At 38.5% G+C, this 24,517-nt stretch overlaps 1 protein-coding gene across 6 annotated transcripts in view; it reads right to left on the reverse strand.

Moving 5' to 3' along the window:
• Positions 1-1,518: 1,518 nt before the first annotated feature.
• LOC149138257 (uncharacterized) overlaps positions 1,519-24,517 on the reverse strand; it is a 190,880-nt gene continuing 167,881 nt past the window's right edge. For all 6 annotated transcript variants that reach the window (XM_089446641.1, XM_089446638.1, XM_089446642.1 and 3 more), the window contains one exon: positions 1,519-1,944. In XM_089446641.1, coding sequence (XP_089302767.1) covers positions 1,904-1,944 — 41 coding nt within the window. In that variant the 3' untranslated portion in view covers positions 1,519-1,903. The remainder of the gene's footprint in view (positions 1,945-24,517) is intronic.

Raw genomic sequence — 24,517 nt, forward strand, 5'->3', positions numbered from 1 at the left:
ACGATCTTGTATTGGTTGCTAAATCGGCCCATGGATTGCAAATGAACCTGTATGACCTTGAACATTTTTATAGAACAATGGGGATGCAAGAACAAAATAATGATTTCTCTAATAAAAGGAAACAGAGCCAACAGACATTTTTCTTCGAAGGAAACATTCTTGAAGAAGTAAATGAGAACAAGTACCTAGGGATTGATTTCAACAATCTTAATTGGGAGGACTGCAGAAAGGAGAATTTTAGGAGGGTGGAAACCATTATATGCTCTTCAAAACAGATGTAGAGAGGCAGAGTTATGGGATTGGAAAACGATTAAAGTGCTTTTTGGGCTCCTAGTTTGTCTAATGACGCTACATGGGTATGAATTGTGGGCTAGCATCATTCCTATCTCAAAATGGAAACAAATTGAGAAAATCCAAAAACACTTGATCATGAGCAAGTTCAAAATAAAAAGTTTGGTTCCTTATAAGATAATGTTGAGTGAAACAAAAACAACTCCCATCGAAGCAATTGCTATGGTGCGGCTCAAAAGATATCTAAAAAGAATTGAGCAAATGGGAGAAGGTATATGGCCTAATGTTATCTTCAATGAAAGTACGAGTGAAAGAAAGAAAACATGGATGAGACAAAACTACACATGGATGCAAAAATGGAATTTCAACGTGTATGGGTAAAAGAGTTGGGTACAAAGAAGAAGTACTATGTTGAGGAACTCAACTCTATGTGTGATCTCCAACAAAAAGCATACATTGGAGCTGGCATTTTGTGGAGGGCAAAGGTTCTTATTTCTCAATTAAGAACCAACTCGCATCAACTTCGGTGTGAAACAAGACGGTGGAAAAGGCCTAAAGAAGCATGGGAAGAACGGGTGAGTATATTTTGCATGTCTGGGGCAGTGGAATCGGAAAAACACTTCATTTTGGAATGTGATGCATTCAGAGACATCAGGGAAAGTTATAGGAATATGTTAGCAACGGTTCATTGGCATTGTCTTTTTAGCGATAGGCCTGTTAGAAGGTTGGGCCAGTTCACCATCAATTTGAATAAAAAATAATTGAATTGCAAAAGGCGAAAAACAGGGAATTGGTGGTCCCATAGACTATTTTTAGTCTCGTAGACTTTAAAATATCATTTCATTATTATTTCATTTCCCCTGCAAAGGTCCCAGAGAAACTATAAAAGAATATTTATTTCCCTCAAAAGTGATGCTTCATTGCTACACGTAAGAATTCACTGTGGCCCTACTTACACCGGGCTAATCAACCCACAAAGTGGGAACCATAAACCAACCTGAACATTCCACTGTTGCTTCAAAAATTATATCAGAAAATTCCTGAACATTCTAAATCACAAACATTCCAATAATAAAAGATGTGTCTGTGGACGGAGACCTCTTAAAGTTATGGCTCAGAGAGTCTAATGCGAATCAAAACTGAAAATTCAATCAATTGCAATATAGCAAATCTCATTTTCTCCACTGAAGTTTTGTCAAGATGTGAAGTGGCAAGAAAGAGTTCGGATGTCCATCCCAAATAATGTAATATTTTAATTTAGATATTAATATACACCAATGGCCAGTTTCAGCCAGTGGGACTCTAAGTGAGAATTGACGGTGCGAAAGCACCTGTACAAGCAATACAATAAAAAGAAAAGAGAGTAATGCCGGGAGTGCCAAAACAACTCTAAGATGCTTATATTAATATAAAGATTCGAGAATAAAAATAAAAGACCAAGCCATGAGAAACAGGAACTACAAAATGAAAAACGATCACGAATAAGCTCTCAAATAAGAATATTGTCATCCTACAGCTCTCCTATCATCAAGGACAAGAACAAGCAGGCGATGAGATTCCTTTTGTCCACAGGTTGGCATGCATGCAATAAACAGCTTAGACATCATCCTCTTCATTGACAGATCTCCTTGGTATCCTTCACTGCAGCCTTTTCTGCACACATTAATCAACATTTTGCAAACTTAACGAGCCGAACAAAACTATAAAGCTGCAGAACCTAAACATAACAGTGGCAACTGCAATAGCTTTATACGATTAGAAACACGCAGCTCATGGGAATTTATCGTACTTTCAACATTACCAACACGTCATTCTTCAACACGGTGAGGTAAGAGAAATCAATCACCGGTTCTTCTTTTTTGTATTCTTGTTACATATAGAAAATGCAAATACATAAGCGTGTCTACGATTGTCATGCTCATTGCAGAAACAGGTTGCTTGGTATGAAGGAAAAAAGATTGCTACCATAAACATCATAAATTAAGCATTATAAAGTGAACGACGCAAGCACCAGGTTGAATGTTTTGATTTGAATTGCATGTTTATTGGCATGCCCTGTTAAATTATCCTATTATTCATGCTCCCATAAAAATATCAAATATTTTAAGGTTTTGAATATTTGCTTTGCAGGCTTTCAAACAAAAAGCCCTGCACTCCTTTCTAGTATAACTTTAGCGTCTTTACTGACATTTTGTTCAAATTTTTAACTAATTGTGTTTTGAAAGTAAAAAATCTCAAAGCACAGGGTGTTATTTCCATCTCCTCGAGATCGTATGAACATAAATATTCATATTAAAGTGATCTTACGTACAGATTGCGGTTCCAACTATGATTTATCCCATTACCAAAGTAATGTATAGTTTGCTAAAATTATATTTTCTTCTTATCACTTTTCATTTGCTTCAGCTTGTATAGATATCCCGCATCTACAGATGGATTCATTGCAGACATGAAGTGAGATCTAATTCCCAAAGATAATGTGTCGATGACAGATTTTCTGAAGATGATATGCATGATGATAGATTTGCTGGAGAAACTGAAACTCCCGAGAAGACATTTGCTAGAGAAGAAGATATTTGAAACAATGTAAACAGTGAGAGATTGCCAGAGGATAAGATATCATGATGATGGATTTGCTGGAGAAGACATACTCACTATATTGACAATGAGAGATTTGCTTAAGGAATTTTGACAATGAAGAGAAATTGAGTTGGGATTAAAATTATGGTCCTTGAATAGCCATTGTAGCTCAGTGGGCCCGTATAGATTTACAAGCAACTATGTTACCAGAAACAAGTCAAGTGAGACTCTTATGAACTACATAGTTCATAAACCCCCAGTATTTTGCACATCAAGCGCAGAAATAAATGCGCAGAGTGCAAATAGACGTATATCAACATACAATTTTGTATTTGAATAATGATTGATGTTTATGTGATTGAAACTCCTGTTTTGATTTAATTAAATATTTGTGATGCATTAGGTCATCACAGTGTGAGCCGATCCCAATGGTTTTTTAGAGGGGCTACATTTGATTGCCTGCAATTTTTTGGACTGAGATGGGCACACAGTAATGCATTCCAACCATTCCCTTTCACAAATGGCACTGTTTATTTATTATGATTCAAAGGCAGAGGTGGCATCCGCAGGTGCTATTGGAAGAGGTGGTGATATCTTTCAGGAAAACACTGCTTCAGATGAAAAATTCAACTGATCAGAGGCATCATTCTGTTCAACGCGATATTGTCCCAACAGTCACTACTTCCCTCTAGTGGTCTGCTTCTTCCCACTTTAGGCGTAATGTTATTATTTTTCTTTCTTCTTTATTATTAGTTTGTGTACTATTAGGATTATTGTCTTTAAAAGACTCTCCTTGGAGAGCTTCAGATGTGTCCTGTACACTTACAAAATGCAATATTGCTTTTTCTATCATATATATATATATATGCAGCTTCTCAGTTTCACAGCAATTTTCCAAAATGAAGCAAATCTTAACAGCAATTTTGAGAGGGTATATGACATTTCTTCTTGTTATGTTCTATCAGTTACCAAGATACTTTGACAGTGTTTGGAAGCTCCCTGATTTCTTCCTGTAGATGCGTGAATTTGACACCTTTTTATGTGTTTCTTTGTCTGGAACTATATTCCTAATTGATGTAAGAAATGTATACCATCCAACTCGCTTCTCTTTTAGTCTTTTCTGGTATTTTCCAGTATTGGTAAAGCATGTGTACATGGGTGGAACTATTTGAAGCAAAGTGTGTGGAAAAGGGCAGAGACTGCACAACAAAAACTGAACAGTGGGTGGAGAAACATGTGCAAAGGTGAAATGCCCACTGGTGAAAGGTATTTTTACTGTCAAAGGTGAGAGTTTGGCCACAGGCAACGGAAAGAACCACCATAATACCACTTGTAATGTAGCTGGTGAGTACTCAAGAGAAGCCATCATTAAATTATACTAAAAGGCACAAAGCTATATATCCTAACGTAATATTTATTGATTCCCTGCTACTTCCTCGAGCTTTGCACATCATTCTGACGGAGATCCTGGCCTTCATATTTCCTGTTACTCATGTTGGGAAATATCATAGTTCTTACAGGTGTCAATACAACATGACAGATGACAGGATGTTCTTTGCCTACAATAAATTGACCATGACATGGTTGGTTTACATATAGTTGCCATTGATGGAGGTGGTCCAATTTACTCTTATCATAGGCATCTTCTTGATTCAGGTGGATATTGGTGGCCACCCACCTATCCCACTTGCCCAAGGCACAATTCTCCATATTGGCAATTTTTCTACAGTTTTTTGGGTCCTCAATTTCCATGGCCGTTTTGGGGCCCTAAAAGATGTTTTTTTGACGTGGAAAGGTCCCAAGCGATAGCCATAGGGTTTGGGCTAGGCCTTAGTTGAAATGTGTAATTCTCGGCTAAACCTTTCCAACAGGGTACTAAGTGCACCAAATTGAGATCATATGCAAAAGTTATGACCCTGGTAAGTTGACGTACCAACTAACCCATCAGGGCCTACAAGCCCTTTGGCATTTCATCTTCTAGGGTTAGGTTTTTAAACCTCCAAGGTTCTTTCTTTATGTTGAAGGCCATTATGTCGGCCTCTTGTGATAGCCTTTGTGAATACATGTAGCCATCATCCTTCTTTGTTCAGAGATAGCTACCACCATTCTAGCCAGTTTGTGTTCTACAATATTATGTTATTTCGTTTATTAATAAAAGTTGAGCTTCAACCACATTATTGTAATCTATGCGATATTTCTTTGTGTGAGTTCCATTTACTTTCTTGCATTTCATTTCATTCCTTGTAAACCCTAGATCAGTGGCATCGAGCAATTTGTTCGTTGTTTCTCAATGCATGTCTCTGACGAGGTTAGCGTACAAAGAGTTGGATCTCAAGCAAGTTTCATTTGGGAATGATTGCTCTCACAAACCCAAGCGGCCTCCCATGGACAAAGAAAAGAGAGATAACAAAGCAGGAGATCCTATCAAGTTTTTGCTCGAGGAAGCACTCGTGTAATAGAAGAATGAGATGATGGACAATTTTGCCCAGATCCTTCAACAACTGCCAATAGCGACTGAGGCACCTTCAACAAACGATAATTTTGGATGTGCGACACCCTTCAAGCTACAAGTTAACTTTGATATCCCCTTATTCGAAGGCTAAATAGATGCAGATGCTTCGAAGAAATGGTTAAATCTGTTAGAGGGCTATCACTCTGTCCAAAGTTTTTCCAACAATGAGAAGATGAATTTCGTGCTACTGAAAGTTGTTCACCATGTCAAACACTAGTGGGAAGGTTATTGGGAGAGACATAGTGATGAATTTGTGATGTTCAATGTATGGACAAAATGGGCCACTTTTGTTGATTCTCTTAAGGAGGAATTCTACCCTTTAGGGAACTATGATGACCAATACACAAGATGGGCAACTCTGCAACAGGAGATAGACCAAATGGTGCCACAGTACACCAATAATTTCCATAATTTACGCTCAAAGTTGGGTATCAAAGACTTCAAGCCACACTTAGTCTTGAAGTATCGTAGTGGCTTACACAGGTACATCCAAATAGAGATGGATTTCCTGGAGATCTTCTCATTAGGAGCTGCTTATTGATATGCTGTCAAAATCAAGTTCGGGTCTACAAATTTGCCGCAGTAGAAGCCTGGAAAAAGTGGCCCTAACTCACAAAACAAGGGACAAAGCAAGGAGAGCCAACTTCAAGACAACTAGCACAAGTCATAGGCGAAGAAGGATAATGGGAAGTCAAAAAAGGACATTGTAAAGTGGTGTGAGTTCAACAAAAGTCCCTGACACAACACTAATGAATGTTGTTCGAAACAATCATTGTTGGTGGAGCTTAATAAAAAAAAATAGACTTTGGATTTGATTCTTATTCAGATCAAGATAAATAAAAGTGGATCATTGATGCAAAATCCAATGCTGTCAGAAGAGCCAGAGGAGCTTGAAGAGGGGGAGTGCCTCTCCCACTAATAGATGTGGGTGAAGGGGGCCCCACCCTAAAAGATCCCGATATCACCTGATGTCATCAAGAGATCGAAGTTGCTTACAGTGCCACATCCCCAACGATACACCATTGGTTGGTTGAGCCATGGACGAGACATTTGTGTCATCCAACTGTTGAAAAATGTGTAACTAGGTTCAGTCTTCATAAGTATGGAATGTATTCTCGTAAATATAAAATGGAAAAGAAATTATTATTATTACTGGAGCATGGGTTTCGTGCTCAAGTTCTTTTATTTTATAGGTCAAGCACCCATTGAGTGTTTCTAGAATTTGTCCTCGGTAGAAGAGTCATTATCATATATGGGAGACCCTATGGGAACATTGTAATTTGTAAAGAAAAAATTATTTTGTCTTGAAAATGTCAAATACCTCCAAGATCAAGTCGGCCTACATGAAGAGCCACGTCCATCCTTGAGGTAGCCTATATATAAGAAGAATTCGTCCTCCATTTGGAACACACACTCACTCATCTCTTATGCGAAGAAGCAGAAGAAGAAGAAGAAGAAGAAGAAGAAGGATGTGCGAAGAAGAGGGAGTAAAAGAAGTCGAAGTATTTATGGGCTTATCTATTCTTCTGGGAAGATCGAAGTTAGGGTTTCTGCGCTGGATCTTCTGGGGTTCGATTTTGGAAGCAAAAAGAGAAGGGAATGCAAGTGAAGGTCTCTTGGGGCATCCTACTAGCCCTAGGACTCAAGTCAAGGCAAGTGAAGTCAAGAGGAAGGCTATTAGAGGGAGACCAAAGTCTCCTAGAGAAGCCATAACAGTTGTAGCAGTGGTTGGGCAGCAGAATTTCGGATCTATTGGGAGGTCGTAGATATTGCAGCAGGAAGTCATGGTAGACTTGATCTTGGACGGTATTTGTCTGAGTCTAGGTCATGGTATTCATCAATTCAAAGATCTGAAAGATAAGAAGAGATTTATGGGTTTTCCCCTCAAGAGGAGGGGTTTTGGCCCTGGCTTGCAGCGTATATACTGTGTCAATGCTCTTACTGTTTTGGTAGTTGTTTGATGTATTGATGTTTGGCTCTCTCTGGTACATTCCAAGACAAAGACATCTGGGTAATTGATAGTGGTGCATCAAGGCACATGATTGGCCACTCCCATTGATTGAAGACCTTATCAAAAGGAAAATCCGCTTACTCTGTGGAACTTGGAGACAACAAGAGCTATCCTGTGAAGGGCATTGGATCAACTTCCATAAAACTCGAAGATGGACCTCAACAACATTCTATTTGTTCCAAGTTTGCACAAAAATTTACTTTATATTTCAAGTTTAGAAGACAAAGGAGATAGAGTAGCCTTCATTGATGGAAAAGTAGTTGTTTGGGGAAAAGACTCAAGCATAGAATAGATCAAGCAAACGTTATTGGTATTAGAGAAGGAACGCTTTACAGATTAATATCTCCCGTAAACCAAGCCCTAGTTCACACTGAGATTAGTCCATGTGAACTTTGGCATCGAAGATTTTGTCATCTACATTTCAAAATACTTCCAACTTTAAGTTCCATAGTAGATGGAGTATCGAATTTAAAGGAGGATCATGAAGGTGTTTGCAAGGGATGTGCATTGGGAAAGAATACCAAGAGACCATTTGGAAGCAGAGCTTCGCGATCAAAAGAAATCTTGGATCTCATTCACTCTGATGTGTGTGGCCCTATGACTCCAAAATCTCTTGGAGGCCATCAATACTATGTCACATTCATAGAAGATCATTCAAGAAAAACCTGGGTTTACTTAATGAAAGCCAAGGATGAAGTATTTACAAAATTTCAAGAATTCAACACTGAAGTGGAGAACCTTACAGAAAGAAGAATCAAGATACGGAGATCTGATAATGGAGGAGAATATACATGTAAAGAGATTATAGCATTCTGTAAGGAGTTTGGGATTAAGAGGGAGATGATAGTCCCATACAATCCCGAACAAAATGGAGTCGCCGAAAGAAAGAACAAATCCATTGAAGAAAATGTAAAAGCAATGTTACACAATCAAGATCTAACTAAGTTTTCGTGGGGAGAGGCAACAAAGATAGCAGTCTACATTCAAAATCGATGTCCTCATAGATCTCTAGATAACAAGACTTCCGGAGAACTGTTCACTGGGAAGAAGCCATCTTTAGATCACCTCCGAATCTTTGGGTGTCCTGTGTATATTCATATACCAAAGGACAAAAGAAATACGCTGGATCCTTGCGGTATGAAGGGAATATTTGTTGGGTATAGTAACTCATCAAAGGCCTATAGAATCTATATGAAAGATGGACATCACTTGAAGTTAGTCGCGATGTCATATTTGATGAGAGTATAGCATTCAAGAAGTCAAAAGAAATTTTCATAGATTCTGATGATGAAAAACTTCCGATATTTGAGGAGGAAGTTGACAAGGAAGGAGAAAGATCACACCATGAAGAAGGGCCAAGTGAACTTGTTCAACTGGTGATCATTCCAAAAACAAGGAAAATACCTAATTGGTTGAAATCCACACTACTTGATGCAGAAGGTCATGGGGCAGCACAAGGATCATTTAGAGAAAGTACAAGGCCTAAGAAATATTCTGGGTATGTTGCATACATGACAAAATTAATAGAAGCAGAACCATCCACCCTTGAAGAGGTTGTAGAACATCGAGAATGTAAGGATGCCATGAATGAAGGGTATCAATCTATAATGAAGAATAGGGTCTGGGAGATCGTAATTAGGCCTGAAGACAAATCTGTGGTTACTTACAAATGGATCTATAAGATCAAGCATGAAGCTGATGGAAGTATAGAATTCGAACTGAGTGATCATTCTGCACCAGAGAGGCAGGCATAGTTTGGGAATACTGGGTAGAGAAGCGGAGAGACACTAGTGAAGGCAGTGCAGCAGCTAGAAGGATTGACGCTGGGCCAATCTGGGCCCACGCAGGTCTGACGCAGAGCTAGAAGGGCTAGTGCAGAAGCAGAAGCTGCCATCACGCAGAAAGCCGGAACTGCTGAAACAACGAGGAAGGTTGACGTAGAAGGAAGAAGAGACACTGCAGAGCTGTCCTAGACCCTATAAGGATGGTGTAGGGCCTACACAGTGCTAGTGCAGAGATAGCCAGGGTCAGCCACTTTGCTGCCAGATCAGTTGGAATCTGTCGGGTGAAGTGAGGTAAAACTCACTCAGTTTTCTGCCTTTATATTCTCTCTCTCACTGGAATGTTGGGAGGGCATCCAACATTGTATTCAGAATTATTGCTTAATAATAGAAAACCCTCAGAGTTGCTGCACCGATTTCCACGCACTGGGTTTTTCCAGGGACTATTATGTCCAAAAATAACTGTCCTATGTATCTTGTTCTTTGCTCAGTTTTTGTTTCATGTAATCAAATTTAAAGTAGTGTAGGTTGCAGAAGTAATTTACTTCAGTATTCAGAAAATAACTTGATAATGTATATTAAAATCAAGTAGGAGAAGTAAATTCAGTTTTTGTTGTAGTAGGGGTTCCTTATGAGTAGGAATTTTCACATTTTTGCTTATAAATCTTAAGTAACCTATTTAACTCTAACAACTCTCCTAGAAAACTCACATCTTTAACTTAGATTTCCTTTAGGGACCACCCACCATAGCTAACCTAGGAGATAGCTTAAACAAAGAGAATTGAGAATAGGTGATAACCCCTTCTCTAGGTTCCTTGCCACCAACGCACCTTGTGGGGTTAAAGGATTTTCTCACTAATTGTAGGTAGGTGTAGGCGGCAAGGTCAACATCTTTTGGCGTTGTTTCTGGGGACAAGCTTTCTTGTGCCTAGGAAATCAACTAGCTTTTGGTTTAACATATTGAACTTTAGGATTAGAGTCTTGCTCGAGTGGCGACTCCAGTAAATTCAAATTTTGCAAGAGTTTCTACTAGGAGAAATTCAAGTGGTCTAGTTAGCCCCACTCTTGAGCATGAAAGGCTTTTTAGAGAGAGGTTAAATAGACTATTTCATAGTAGAAGTCTTGCTAGTCTTGGGCAAGAGGCTATTTCTTATATTCATTTTCTTTTTCAAGAACAAGTAGAGCCTAACATCATGAATGATCCTTTTGCTCCTTGTAATTTTACTGACATAAATGGCTAATCTCACAATATCCTTGATAAGGCTATTGAAAGGTTGTCTTCTTTTCAAGGTAACATGTAAAGAACTTTAATGTTTGCATTTTTAAGTGGTGTAACGCTGCTGACTATGAGGATGTTAAGATGAGACTTTTTGTTCTCTCTTTGGAAGAGGATGCTCTTGATTGGTTCACTGATCAACCTGCTAATTCTAATGACTCTTTACAAGCAATCATTACTGCTTTCATAGGAAAATTTGGAGAGGAGAGAGAAAATAGTCACTTGATCAGTGCCATTAGCAACATGAACAAAAATGAGAATGAAACCATAGAGGAGTTTAACAAGAGATTCAATGAATTGGTAAAAAGCATGCCTACTATTGTTAAACCTCTTGATGAATTTCTTTTATGCTCATATTTGGAGGCTTTTTGTGCTAACACTGCTTATGAGTTGAGGAGGAAAGAGCCTGCAACTTTGGGTATAGCTCAAACTGAGGCCTTGAAGATGGAAAGGGCTAGAAAGCAATAAGGACAATCTCAAATTCATGGTTTCAATAAAGGGCCATCAAAATCTAATGATTCCAAAGAATTAACTCAACTCATCAATAGCATGGAAGCAAATCACACTAAAGAAATGAAAGCCATGCAAAATAGGTTGGTGGCCATGGAAAGATCAAAAGTGCAAAGATTCCAACCTAGGCAAAATGATAGATGGCAATAGAATAAAGGCCCTCCCCAAGATTATAGGCCTCCAAATCCATTGGAATCCATCAACATGGTAGATCAAATTCCCCCTTTTTGTAGGCCATATGATGAGTTTCATGAGGAGGCCACATGCCCATATGTGAAAAGAATCATGAAAAGTGGCATGTTAGGAGATGAACATGTAGGAACAAGTGGTCAAATCAATATGTTCTCCATGGAAGATCAAGTATATACCATTGAAAGAAATCAAGAGATTGACCATAGGCCTAATAATCTTGGGGTTGAAAACATGATTGCAAATTTTGACAAAGTCACTAAGATTTTTGGGGAAAACTCTACATCTGGACACATTCTTGCTATGGAAAAACAGAAAGGAGTGACTTATCAGAGAAGGGATATTCAAAACTGGAATAATCAAAGAAATTTTTCTCCTCCTACTTCAGAATTAAATTTTGACTTGGGCAAATGGGTGAATAATGTAAAGGTTTCTTGTGCTAACAATTGCTTGTTTCACTTTTCAGGATTACTTTCGCTTTCCATTTGAAAGCATTTCACTTCATTTAAGAAAATACAATTTCATTTTAAAGATCAATACTTTGAAGACACTAGTTTTCATATGATTTATGCTTATTTTATGTATTGATGATTATTGCTCATATCACTTTTTGCTTATAAATCTTAAGAAGTAATCTATTTAACTCTAACAACTCTCCTAGAAAACTCAAATCTTTAACTTAGTTTTCCTTTAGGGACCACCCCCCATAGCTAAACTAGGAGATAGTTTAAACGAAGAGAGTTGGGAATAGGTGACAACCCCTTCTCTAGGTTCCTTGCCACCAACCGCACCTTGTGGGGTTAAAGGTTTTTCTCACTAACTGTATGTATGTGTAGGCAACAAGGTCAACAGGTCCAAGTGCATCATCTCATGAATAATGTGGGGCAAATCACAAACTATTGGGGTATTGAAGGTGCCCATGGAATGGAGTGATGCTTTGCAAGTGACTGGAGTCCCATGGCTCTCAACGCTTCACCTGTAGTGTGTCATAATTCTCCTCTAGTGGACTTGGGCCCTACTTAAGTTGCCCAACCCATGATGAAAACCACCTATCAATCACACACAATGTCGAATGCAACATCTTCACCATTAGGTACAATTAATCATTAGTGCATCTAAGTGAACCAAGCCTGTTAATCAGGGGCAAATTGAGACTTCATACAGGGCTTTTCTTCCTAATTTGGGGGCTTTGATCACGTAATAGTGTTACCTCCCTAGGTAGGAGTGACTAATAGACGACCCTATTAGGTGTTCCCAACCCCCAAGGGGAAAGAAATATCCCTGGTACATCCTTCAATCAATAGGTGGTATATGAATAATGAGGGTACAGAATGGGGATGAAAGGGTCTTAGGGCTAAATGCCATGGGCAAAGGGGTAGCAATAATGAGGAACTCCAAATATTGGGTGTACAGATTTGAGAAGGGACCAATCGTGGTTGCATGAGTTAACCCAACCTTTCTTTTGCCACCCTTTTTTATTCACATTTTTCTTTTTCTGGATTTTTCTTTGTATTGTTGCTCGAAGCTCTAGGAAACGAAAGCACGTTGTGAATGATGCATAACAGTTATTACCCCCTTAAAGGTGGGGAAATTCATCACCCACCAGGGGTTGGGACGTGCATGGGTTCCTTTTATGATGTGATGGGGCAACCATTGGCCCTAGGAACCAAGGTGATGGGCATAATGATAAGGGGTAGAGCTCATGCTTGGCTTTTGCCCATGTGCTTTATTTAATGTCCCGACCATCTTTTGCATTTTATGATTTTCTTTTCTTTTGTTTCTTGCTTGTGGCCATGGTATGCTTTTAATATTCTTTTAGTTGAATCAACCTTTGGGGTACGTCTCCAGGCCCAACCCAAATTTGTGGACAAGGAGAGGAGGTGTGCCATCGCCTTGTGGACCTGGAGAAGGGAAATAGTGAATAGGGCTCGTAATGTGTGGAGGGAAGTGATAAATATGTAATGAGAAAATGGGAGCACACTACAAAAATCAGGGTTTCCCAAGTAGTGCACTTCATGAAGGTAAAGGCCAATAGGGGAGATCCAACTGGACTAGGGTTGAAGATTAACCCCCATTTAAGGTGAGGGAACAAAACAACAGTCCAAACCCACCCTTCTTCCAAGTCATCCAATAATCCATACCAATATGCCAAAATGAAAAACAAGCATAAACAATCAATTACACAATGAAAAACATACCTTTTGGGTCGGATTGCCCACCTTCTAACATGTGCTCTTGACAAATGGGTGAGGAAACATACAACTGATGCAGGTGGTGGAGATAAAGTGGCACATCACATCGGCTACAAGGTGGCTGTCAGGGGTTGTTGGCTGTCGGCTGGAAGAAGATGAATAGGAGAAAAACTCTCCTAGGGGTACCCACTTTTGGTGGGTAACAAGGAACATTTTTACGAGACTTGGTCTAGTTAGATATTTGAAGGTGATCTCAGTTTGAAGTGTTATTATGCCCTTAACAATTAAGTATGGTCCACTATGATGCATCTATGGTCATTGTCCCTAATGATTGGTGGCTTTCACTTGATCTTGAGATGGTTTTGCCAAGTGGTTCTTCACATAGCTACAAGACCTTTTAGGGAACATCACAACATTCCACTACACTACATGCCCATGCCATTTTGCACCTTCCAGATGTTAAATATTGTAGCTATGGCCGGTCTTCATAATTAATATTTTTGCCCTTGATATATAATGAAAAATGTAGGACATGTTCTTCATGTCATTTTATTGTTAGCCCCTGAAATGATTAATATAAGGCATGTTCTTCATGTTGGAGGAAATTTTGAATTTATAATATTGAAGTTTTGGCCCCAAAACATAAAGTCGGCCCTCCAAGAAGTCAAGTCGTCCTACCCCTTTAGTCACACCCATTCGGCCTCCAAGCCAAGTATAAATAAAGGCTTCGACCTCCTCCAAAAGGCAACTCAATCATCTTCTATACAAAGAGAAATAGGATCGTGTGAGGCAGAGTATTGGATGAACATGAGGCAAAGTATTCGACGAATTTGAGGTAGAGTATGGAAAGATCTGAGGTAATGTTTTTTGGGCACTTCTGGACAGTAGGTCTGAGATTCTTGGGCACAGTAAAAGGCTTAAATTCTGCCCTAGCAGATTAGACCAAGTAGAGCTCATTCTATATCAGTTTGACTTATCTAAAGGATAGTTTGACCAGGTGTGATCAGGGCTATATTACTAGTCAATTTGACTTGGATGCATCTCTTGTTGAACTAAAGAATTTCTCTAAGGAAAAGGTAGTTGGGTTTTTCCCCCATGTGGTTTTTCCCAAGATAAAATGCTTGTGTCTCTTGTTTGGTTGTCTCCTTATGATCCTATTGGAATTTTGTTTGTAGTGTTGAAATATATTGTGTAATTGCTTTATGATAAATAAGAATGCAAGAAAAGATTAACTTAAGAAATCATATGAAGTAATTATCAGTTAAGAAGATCCCTAAAATTCAACACCAGAGAGTAAGTGATGACCTTGCAGATGTAGAATTGCCCCTCTAGAGCAGAGCATTGGGCGCTTTGATGATTTCAGAGGAAGATTGACACTCAAGAGAACCCCCAATCTTGAAATGTTGAGCTCACCTTTCCTGGTGTTGTACTTACATGATGTACCCAACAAACCTAGGAAGCTCCTAGGTTGGTGTTGACATTATTTGATGGACATTGCTTGATGTAGAGTCTAGTTGATGATGGTCATCCTTAGAATTACAAGGGAGGACTTGTACTCACACTTGGAGCACCAACACCGGAGAGAGAGAGAGCGCCACGTCACACATCTAGCCCTTGAGAGGGTGATGTAAGGCACCAAGAACATGGTTTTTGGACATGGAGGTAGTTTGAGGCACTTGTTAAGCTCTCCCCTCAAGACTTGGAGTTGATTATGATGATAAGACATCTCATTAGCCCATCCCATGCCTTTTTGTAGCATTTATGGTCCAAAAAGGACATGATATCATGCCATTGGAGGATATTGACCCACACGTGTGGGCTTTTGTGGCATTATTTTGTTGATTTGAGCTATGGGGTTGGCTTGTAACTCTTTGTCTTGTCAAATACTCAAAGTCAAACTTGTTTTAGGGCTTGTCGGATAATACTTTTGTAAAAAGTGAAGTGATAAAACTCATATATATAGAGGATCCCTCCACTTCACTTGTTCATCATCACACATGTGAATTTGGCCTCCTTAAACAGAGTGCAAACTGCCTTGTGAACTTGGTTAAAATGTGATTTTTGTGAAGCACCTTACAATTGGAGATTGAATTTTGCTTTGGAGATGTTTTTTTTGGGATTGAAAGAATGCTATTCCTGGAAAAAATTGTAAATTTATCGCTGATTTTTTCATATTTTGCATGTGAATGAATTATTTCTAGGATTTCTAAATGTTCCATGACTAAATTCTTATTATCTATTGGAGACCTTGGTAAATTTTTACATGTTAAAATTATTCTTCCATGAAACTTATAAAAGAACTCCTAGGGTGCATCTTCTATATTAATTTTCTCCCCTCACAAAAAAGATAGTTGGGCTTTTACAAGTGGAAAATTGTTTTTCCATCGTTCAAATGCTTTTCATCTTCCTTTGAGAATTTTCCCTAAAACTCCATTTTCCCAAGTTAGAATAGGCACTGGCCAAGTTTGTGTTGATAAAAAATCATTAAAACCTAAATATTTAACCTTCTTTATTCTCTTATAATATTTTCAAGGCAAGCTACTAGTGCATTTCTAATGCCGAATTGCTTGTACGGTAATTTTGGATGGATGTTTGTAGATGAAAAATTTAGGCTTGCCTATATAAACCATTTAAACACAATAAGCCCCAGTTTGTAGTGGTTCTTGCCTAGTCAAGGGTTAGTATACTTGCTCCTTTATAGAGAAGATTTAAGCCTATTCCATCATGAAGGATCTTTCCATCGTCTATTTATATCATCCGGAGAGCTCTAATTAGAATGTCCTTATAGGTGACTACAAGGAAGCCTCCCTTGCAGTGAAACTCCACTAAACAACAAAAGGAAGGTTTTTTAAGTGACATTGACAACCCTTTCTAATTGTTGCTACAAGCTCTAGCCTTCGCCTTGTGAGTCCCCTCACAAGGAATGCTAGATCTTGTGACAACAACTTGTTGAAATTCTATGACAAGTGTAGTAGAATACAATTTTTTGCCAAATAATTACCTCCTAATTATTTTTCACAAAGTATTTTATGCCATTGCTATCATTGAATAATTACACTCGGAAAACCCTCAACAATGAATGTAGCAGAAACAATTATGATCATAGAAAGACGACCATGCACAATAGAGATAATAAATTTACCATTGGGAACCTATCCTTGGGAGAGAACACAACAATGTTTCTTAGGGGAAATTATTCTTCACCAAGGTTTACAAATCAACAATTTGTCTACAAATTTGTGCCAATATACAAGTCAAAATACTAGTCAAACCTAGTCAAATTAAATAGCTAGTAAAAACCAATCAAAAGTCAACTCTGGTCAAATTTTGGCCTGCAATCAACTTCGACCTTGCGATCAGCAACTTGTAGTCAAACTTATGGTCATATTTGGTCAACACCCTGTGGTAAAATCTAGTCAAACCTCTGCGGTCAAGCTCGGTCAACTTTGATCAATTAGTTGTAGTTAAACTCAATTGATTTCTCACACGTGCAGCCTCAAGAATGCTGGTTGAACTCGATGATGAAGAGAGAGAAGAACTTGCTCCTACTTGGTCTTGAAATGAGACATCATAACGTCTTATTTATACATGTCCAGGATTGTGACAACCTAAGGGACATGTCCCTTCACTGGCTAGCCAACCTGACTTCTTTTGGGCCGACTTGTCTTATAAAAATTTACATGATGCATCTAGTGTTGACATGAAGACCCTTTAGGCATTCAGGAATACTCCCAATACTACACTAAAATCAACACTCCCTCTTCGCGAGGGAGGTATTTTGCTTAGTTGAAAACATATTTGTCCTTAGCTGAAATTTCTCCTCTACTAGAAAATTTCGTGAGCTTGCTATGTTAATGTAGTGTCTCCTCATATGCATGTCTATAGATATAGATCACTCCATCCCGGAGCAGGCAATGTGAGTATAATGGGCCATTTACCCCTAGCCAAATCAGCATGGCTCCATAGGTAAATGTATCAATCTCTCCTAGTGAAATCAAATTTGTCGTTATACGTGTAGCCATGAACTTGCAGTCCATCATGTCGAATCTCCTCAAAATATGAACAGTGTACTTCCCCTGTCCAAGGAAGATCTCATCTGATCTATACCACACCTCCAATCCTAAGAAATAATGCATCATGTCAAGATCCTTCATCTCGAACTCCAAGGCCAACTCCCTCTTACACCGACAATGAGTCTCTCTGCCCTAGTAAGGAACAAACCATCGACATACAACACCAAGATGAAAGGATCACCATCACAACCATGAACTAAAGGTCAAATTCTGCATCACTCTTGGTGAAGCCCAAACTCATCAAGTATCCATTAATCCTAGAATACCAAGCCTTAGGTGCCTGCTTGAGTTCGTACAAAGCCTTCTTCAATCTGTAGACATGGGACTCCTTCCCATGTACCTCAAAGCCCTGAAGTTGCTCCATGTACACTTCCTCCTCAGTTACACTATCGAGGAACACAATCTTTACATCCATTTGATGTATCTTCCAACCCATAACCAAAGCAATAGAAATAATAGTCCTGATAGAAGTGTACCTAGAAACTAGAGCAAATGTCTCATCATAGTCCACTCCCTCTTTTTGGGAGAACCCTCTAGCCACGAACCTTGCTTTGTACTTCTCGATGCTGCCATCTGCTACATGCTCGATCTTATAGATCCACTAGGATGTCACTACCGACTACCCCTTAGGTCTTGGCACTATCTCCCACACATCATTTTTCATGATGGACTAATGCTCTTCCATCATGGCATCCTTCCAAACCTTTTGGCCTACTGCTTTCTCATAACTGGAAGGCTCGGAATCAATGATGTGGCTTATCGATGCCATATCGCTAGAGTACCTTTGTGGTGATCTGCTCTCCCTGAAAGTACCTCTAGGAGCTGCATGTCCTTCTATATCTTGCTAGGTGTCACAAAGCCATCTTGGCCTCTCCTAATCACGACAACATCTCTAGGTAGATCTACTAGCCCTGTTGGCTCAATTGACTCCTCCTAATAGTTTGAAGGATGATCAACTGAAATAGAGGGACCTGTACCTACATCCTTCTAAGCCTCCTACTCCTCACTATCAATCTCTATGTGGGATTCACATAAATTGATATTGTCATGTACTAATGCCTGGGTTGGTTGTCCTATCAATCTATATAGTCCTCCTCTTGAACACCAATCACTTTTGTTGAGTCTATACTCGAGCCCTCAAGCCAAACAACAACCTTACCATCTACAAATGCAACTCTATAACCTCTATCCTTCAACATTGAGATAGAGAGCAGGTTCTTCTTCAATCCTGGTACAAATAAAACATCTCTCATGCGTAGAGAATCTCTGGACTCCAGTTGAAAGGATGTTGTCCCAAGACCTTTCACTACATACTTGGTTTTATTCCCAAGTTCCACATGTAATGTTGAATCCATCTCTGTCAAATTCATGAGAGAATCTTGAAAACCAATCATGTGCCTATAAGCACCATTGTCCACCAACCAAACATTGTTGCCATCTGTAATAGTGCTTGTAGGAGCGCACAAAAAGAAATATTCCTTCGACTTCTTTCATAGTGGACGCTCATCATCATCATCAATATCGGTTGTTGATGTATGCTACTTTCCCTTCCTTTTCTTCTAAGGACACTTGGAGGCACAGTGACCAAAATCATGACAATTGAAGCACTTGACCTTTGACATATCCTTTTTCTTCTGATCTGGAACTAGAGTTGGTCTTCTACCTATATTATTCTTATCAAACTTTCCAAAATTTCTTCTTCCTTTTCCTTTCCTTGCATGGGCCGCAAGGGCTTGAGTTTCTTCATCCTAAGGTATCCACAAGCTATTTTCGGACAACAATTTGGCCTCCTCCTAGACACAATTAGTCCATATCTTATCAAAATTGGGCAGCTCATCTTGTGCAGAATTTCCGTGAACAAAGGGATCCCATGAGGAAGGAAATCCATTGAGAGACACTATAACAAATTTGCATCATCAATGGTATCTCCAATGGCTCTAAGTTCATCTCTCAACTGAAAGACTATCATAAGATAAGAGACAACAAAATCTGAACTAATCATCATGACACTAAGGAGTTGATTCCTCAAGGTTACTTTCTGGATAGTGTTGTTACTCTCGTACAATCCCACCAGAGCATCATATACTTCTTTAGCAGTCTTCAACTCAACAACACGTGGAATCAAGTGGTCATGTTGACCATTGGAGTGGCACTTGATGATTATCTGAAGACTCCATGCCAAAGGATGTACCAAAGGACACTTGTACCATCATATATCATCATAGTACCAGAGTTTTTAAACTCTACCTCTTCTTCTTATCATTTTCTTCTTCAGTCCTCAGATTCCGCAACCCTACGGGAATATTATATAAATGTCATTAGCATGATGAATAAAACCATGTAATAGGCCTAGGGTGTAGGGACTCGATCAACAAGCGAGTACACGTTGGAGTGTTTTTTTTACTTGGTTGATTACTCCTGCTTTTTAGCGGCGAATAATTTTCTACGTGTTTACACTCATTGCATGACCTCAAAGTTGGGGTGACAGCTTGAAGGCTGAGCCCCTAATGCATCTTAGTGTCTAGAGTCTGTGTATATTACCATGCTAGGCCATCTTTGAAATTTCGCAGAATTTGACTAGGTCTAAGTAGGATTTTTTAATAATTAAAAATTTCCCACAAAACGAGATTTTTTAATTATTTTTTATGTAATGATGTAAATAAGTGGCCTTGGGAAATGTCGAAGGCGTGTGACTACTTGAAATTCATCCTCAGAGAACCAACATTATCCTAGGACCCACTTTGGAGCTCAAAAAACGATTTATAGTCCCTCAAAAGAAGATTTTCCTAATGACGGTGGCAAAATGAGGAAAAAAAATTCAAAAAAATCAATAATTGGAAACATTCAAAGAATGTCAAACAAGTGACATGGCAATTCCCAATGAAATTCAAAGATGATGTGGCAATTATGTGGGGACTACCACATGAAACCCAACTCAAGTCAAAGGGTGGTCAAAAGGCACCACGTTGAGTTCATGAGGCAACAGAAATTTTGAAGTTACAACTTTCATTTAATTCAAATGTGAAGAAATTAAAATATGAGAAGTTTAGTGAGTGGGCAATGGACCCCACCTCACTCTTCATGGTCTACGTATGAGGCAATCTAAACAATAATTATGCACATGCCAATTAAAAGAAACCTACGCACATGACCAATTGTAACTCCACGTATGCCCATCAATGGTCAACTAAACTGCCAACAGAGAATTGAATACAGACCTTGGTGTGAGCACTCTAGTTTGAGGGGGATTTTCCACAGATTGGCTGCCAAATCACACTTGTCATCTCAGCATATTATATCGGGATCTACGCATAACAAAACTGCACAGTGACTCATAGCTCCACGCAGCAAGGAAAAATCAGTGTATATGTGGTTGATTTGTCTAGGATTTGATTAAGATATTCGGGGAGATATGTCTCCACCAAACTTTACACGTACCAAGCAGCGAACATCTACAACAGTCAACACACAATTAGATCAGCGTACACACAGTCTATTTCAGCTTGTACGCTGCAGTTTGGGATTCATTTTTGAGAGGTGTCATCAGCATGGTCTATTGTTGACAATTCCTTGGGCGTTTGTCTCCTATTTACTTCAGTAATATACGTACTTGGCAAGCATTTCTCACACTCATCAACAGTTAATAAGTATGCACACACAGAGAAGGATGTACATTGCCCATTTTGGATGCCACCTACAGCAGTTTGGAAACACATGGCACAATTATCTTTGCCACATGTAATTTGACCTCTTCATTGGGATTGACAATTATGTGCCACTTGTTTGATGGGTTGGCTCCCATTTTCCTATTGAAATGAGCCTTGGCCCTCATTTGTAATCATGTTATGAACTATTGGGCTTGATGAAACTCTGTCATTTTGTACTTGCATACTTTTCTTAATATAACAAAGACTTTGGGGCTATTTGGTTGGTGTTTTCTTGGCATTATGAAGTGATACATTTTCATGCTATTGCTATTGTGTTTAATTTCTTTTGCATATTGAATTGATATTAGTTTATACTTTCCATCCTGCTTGGATTGATGTGTGCAAGCTATCTTGCACATATCATTGATTTAAAGTAGTATTCTAGGAATAAGTTTGCCAATTCATGTTAGGAGGAATGTTTGGTTTATCTTATTTATTATATTGTTTTAATCCTTTTGCAAATTAATACTTGTTCAAGTGTGTAGGAAAGATCTTTTGTATTGTGTGCAGGAATCCATTTGGAAGTGGGAGAAATCTCAATTAGATCAACTCACTCCTAGAGTCAAAGCAATCCAAGACTTAGCCATTTTTTCACTCCAAGTCTTCCATCCAACGAAGAGCAAGAGGGAGTTTTCTTATTCTATAACTACTTGATCATCCATTTAAATTTAAAATACTTCTTTGATTCTAGCTCTTTCAAAGTTATATTTGCTATTCAAGAGTCATTTCCAAAGCTAGGCAAGTATGGGGGTTCACTCTCATTACTTGAGCTAGTATTTTGTATATTAAATTGTAGTTTAGTTTTGGTTTCTTTTTCCTAGTTTCACACTGACAATTGGTTTTGTTTTGCAGCCCATAGGCTTGAGCATTGGGCAGCAAGGAGCTTGAGGAGAAGCATTGGGAAACTACTCACTCGTGTGTATGCAGGACCCCCTCACGCTATTCAAGGACTAATTTCTAGGAAGGTCGTAAGCATTTGAGGGAGAGTTACAAACTCATCTAGGCCATGGGCCTTTTGAGCCTTGTAAATCTCTTTTGGAGAGTTTTTCCATCTTCAAGCTTCTTGTTATATTTTTTGGGAGAGAGTCTAGCTTTGTTAAATTCCTATTTTTGTAAAGATCTCTCTCATATTGTGGGCAGCCCTCTTAGAGACATTTTTCCCATTTCAAGCGCTAATAAAAGATAAAATTTTGTTTGAGGGAACTTGGGATTTTTCCCATGGCATCCCCCTTCCTCATTTAGAAGAGAGATTCTTGTGGGTGGACTAATTTTGCTTCTAGTTTTTCTTAGCTTTCTAGCATTTAATTTCATTTTGTGCATGCTTAAAATTAGCACATTTCACTCCACATCCAATTTTTCCTAATCTTGTATTTAAATTCTCACATGCATAGGTTTCAAACTTGGACAAATCTTATCTAATGTGTAAACACTTCATACTTTGGCAAGTTTTAATTGTTTCATAATTTCTTCAAATACATGCTTCACTAATTGGTCAATTTATGCTATATGTTATAGAAACTATTGGAGCATTATCATTTATTTGAAACAATTGTAGCTTAAAGCAATCTATTCCATTTTACTTGTCTATTTTCCATTTAATAGTGCAAATACATATGAGCTCATTTACATTTTAGTCTCTCTAGTTTTGCAACTATCTTATTTCTCTTTGAAGCATTTACATGTAGCATTATTTTAATTGAGGAATTAACACAATTTGCACTTTATCTAGGCATTTTAGTGTAAGAAAGTCTCAAGTCTCACTAAAATTTTACCTCCAACATAAGTTGGTTGAAATAGACATCTTAGGGACCCTTTACTCCATAGACTCCTCACTGTGATACCCAAATCTTTGAGCGAGAGTGAGATCTGAAGATTGAAGAGTGCAATTGCAATCTTGTTGTAGAGGTAGTTAATAAAATTAACCAAGAGCATTTTCTATTATATTTACTTTAATTGTCTCTTGATATTTTGAGTTGTTATATTGCAAAGTTTATTTTCAAGAAACATTTCAAAGTAAGTAGTGTGATTCTTCAAATTGGTAATAAGTGTTTTCATTTCATGCTCAAGTCTAATTCCATATTGACATCTTGATTTATCATTTAGCATCCCCTGTTTTACGTTTTTTTTAAGTATATTTTCTAATTGTTGAGTTTTGGCAAGATATGTTTTAATTCATGAATTGATTTAATATCTTACAAATATATTGTGCTAACATCTTTTGTTTGCATTTCAGGGTTACTTTGCTTTCATTATTGGAAGCATTACATATTTACTTTGAACAAAATGTATCTTTTATTTTGTTGACTAAATTCTTTATAAAGCATTGGTTTTATGGTTTCTTCATGTTAATGATTTTCATCGTTATTGTTCATATCATATTTTGCTCATAGATCATTAAAAGTAATCTATTTTCACTATAGCACTTTCCTAGAACCTGATATCATTTTTAACTTAACTTTTCATTAAGGACCAACCCGATAGCTAACCTAAGAGATAGCTTAAACAAAGAGTTGGGATCAGTTTGACAGCCCCTCCTCTGAGTTCCCTGCCACCAAACACACCTTGTGGGGTTGAAGACTTTTCTCACTAACTTGTAGGTAGGTGTAAGCGACAGGAGTAACAGATCCTTTATAGAATATATAAAGATTCCCTTAGCCTTGGCTTCATTCTTCTTATACTTGGCTTCCTCCTCAACTCCCTTCGACTCTAGAATGACTTCCTTCACATCATCTTGGAGATCATTTTCTTCCAAGACAAGGAGTATCCTGGTCTTCCAAGATCTGAAATTGGTGGCACCATCCAACCTGTCTTCTACTGAGACTTGGCACCAATTTGACAAGAGATCAAAAAACCAATCAAGCAATTGAATATTGTCTCTTAGGCTGACATCAATGGTTGATCTTTCAACAAATTTCTAATACCAAGTTGAAATTCTATGACAAGTGCAATAGAATAAATTTTTCTGCCAAATAATTACTTCCTAACTAAGTCACCGAATTCATCCTAAACCCCCTGCGAATCCCGAATCCGGCGAATCCGACATGATTCGGTCCGGATTCGTCTCCAAATCACAGGACACGTCATGTCCGTTTCAGAAACGTCGTGTTCGAGGGCGTGTCGCGATTTTCAAAAGCGTGTCGTGATTTTAGGACATGTGTCTAGTTTCCAGGACTCGCTAAGCTCAACGCGGGAATGGAAAGGGCGTGTTTGCTCATTAAAATTGTCATTTGGCAAGTGATTTGTGCTGTTGGCAAGTGATTGTGCTGTTGGAGCAAGGAGTAAAGCATTTTGGCAACTTCATGATCAAGTCTAGGCCCTAGTATTGATATGTTATTCATGGTAATGTTAAATTCTTAAAGTCCCAGTGACATTCTCCTTAATCTTCATTTTCATCC

The sequence above is a fragment of the Pinus tabuliformis genome, chromosome X (genome assembly GCF_031772625.1).
Source record: "Pinus tabuliformis cultivar Carrire ecotype Pingquan chromosome X, CPIR1, whole genome shotgun sequence".
Classification (NCBI taxonomy): Eukaryota; Viridiplantae; Streptophyta; class Pinopsida; order Pinales; family Pinaceae; genus Pinus; species Pinus tabuliformis.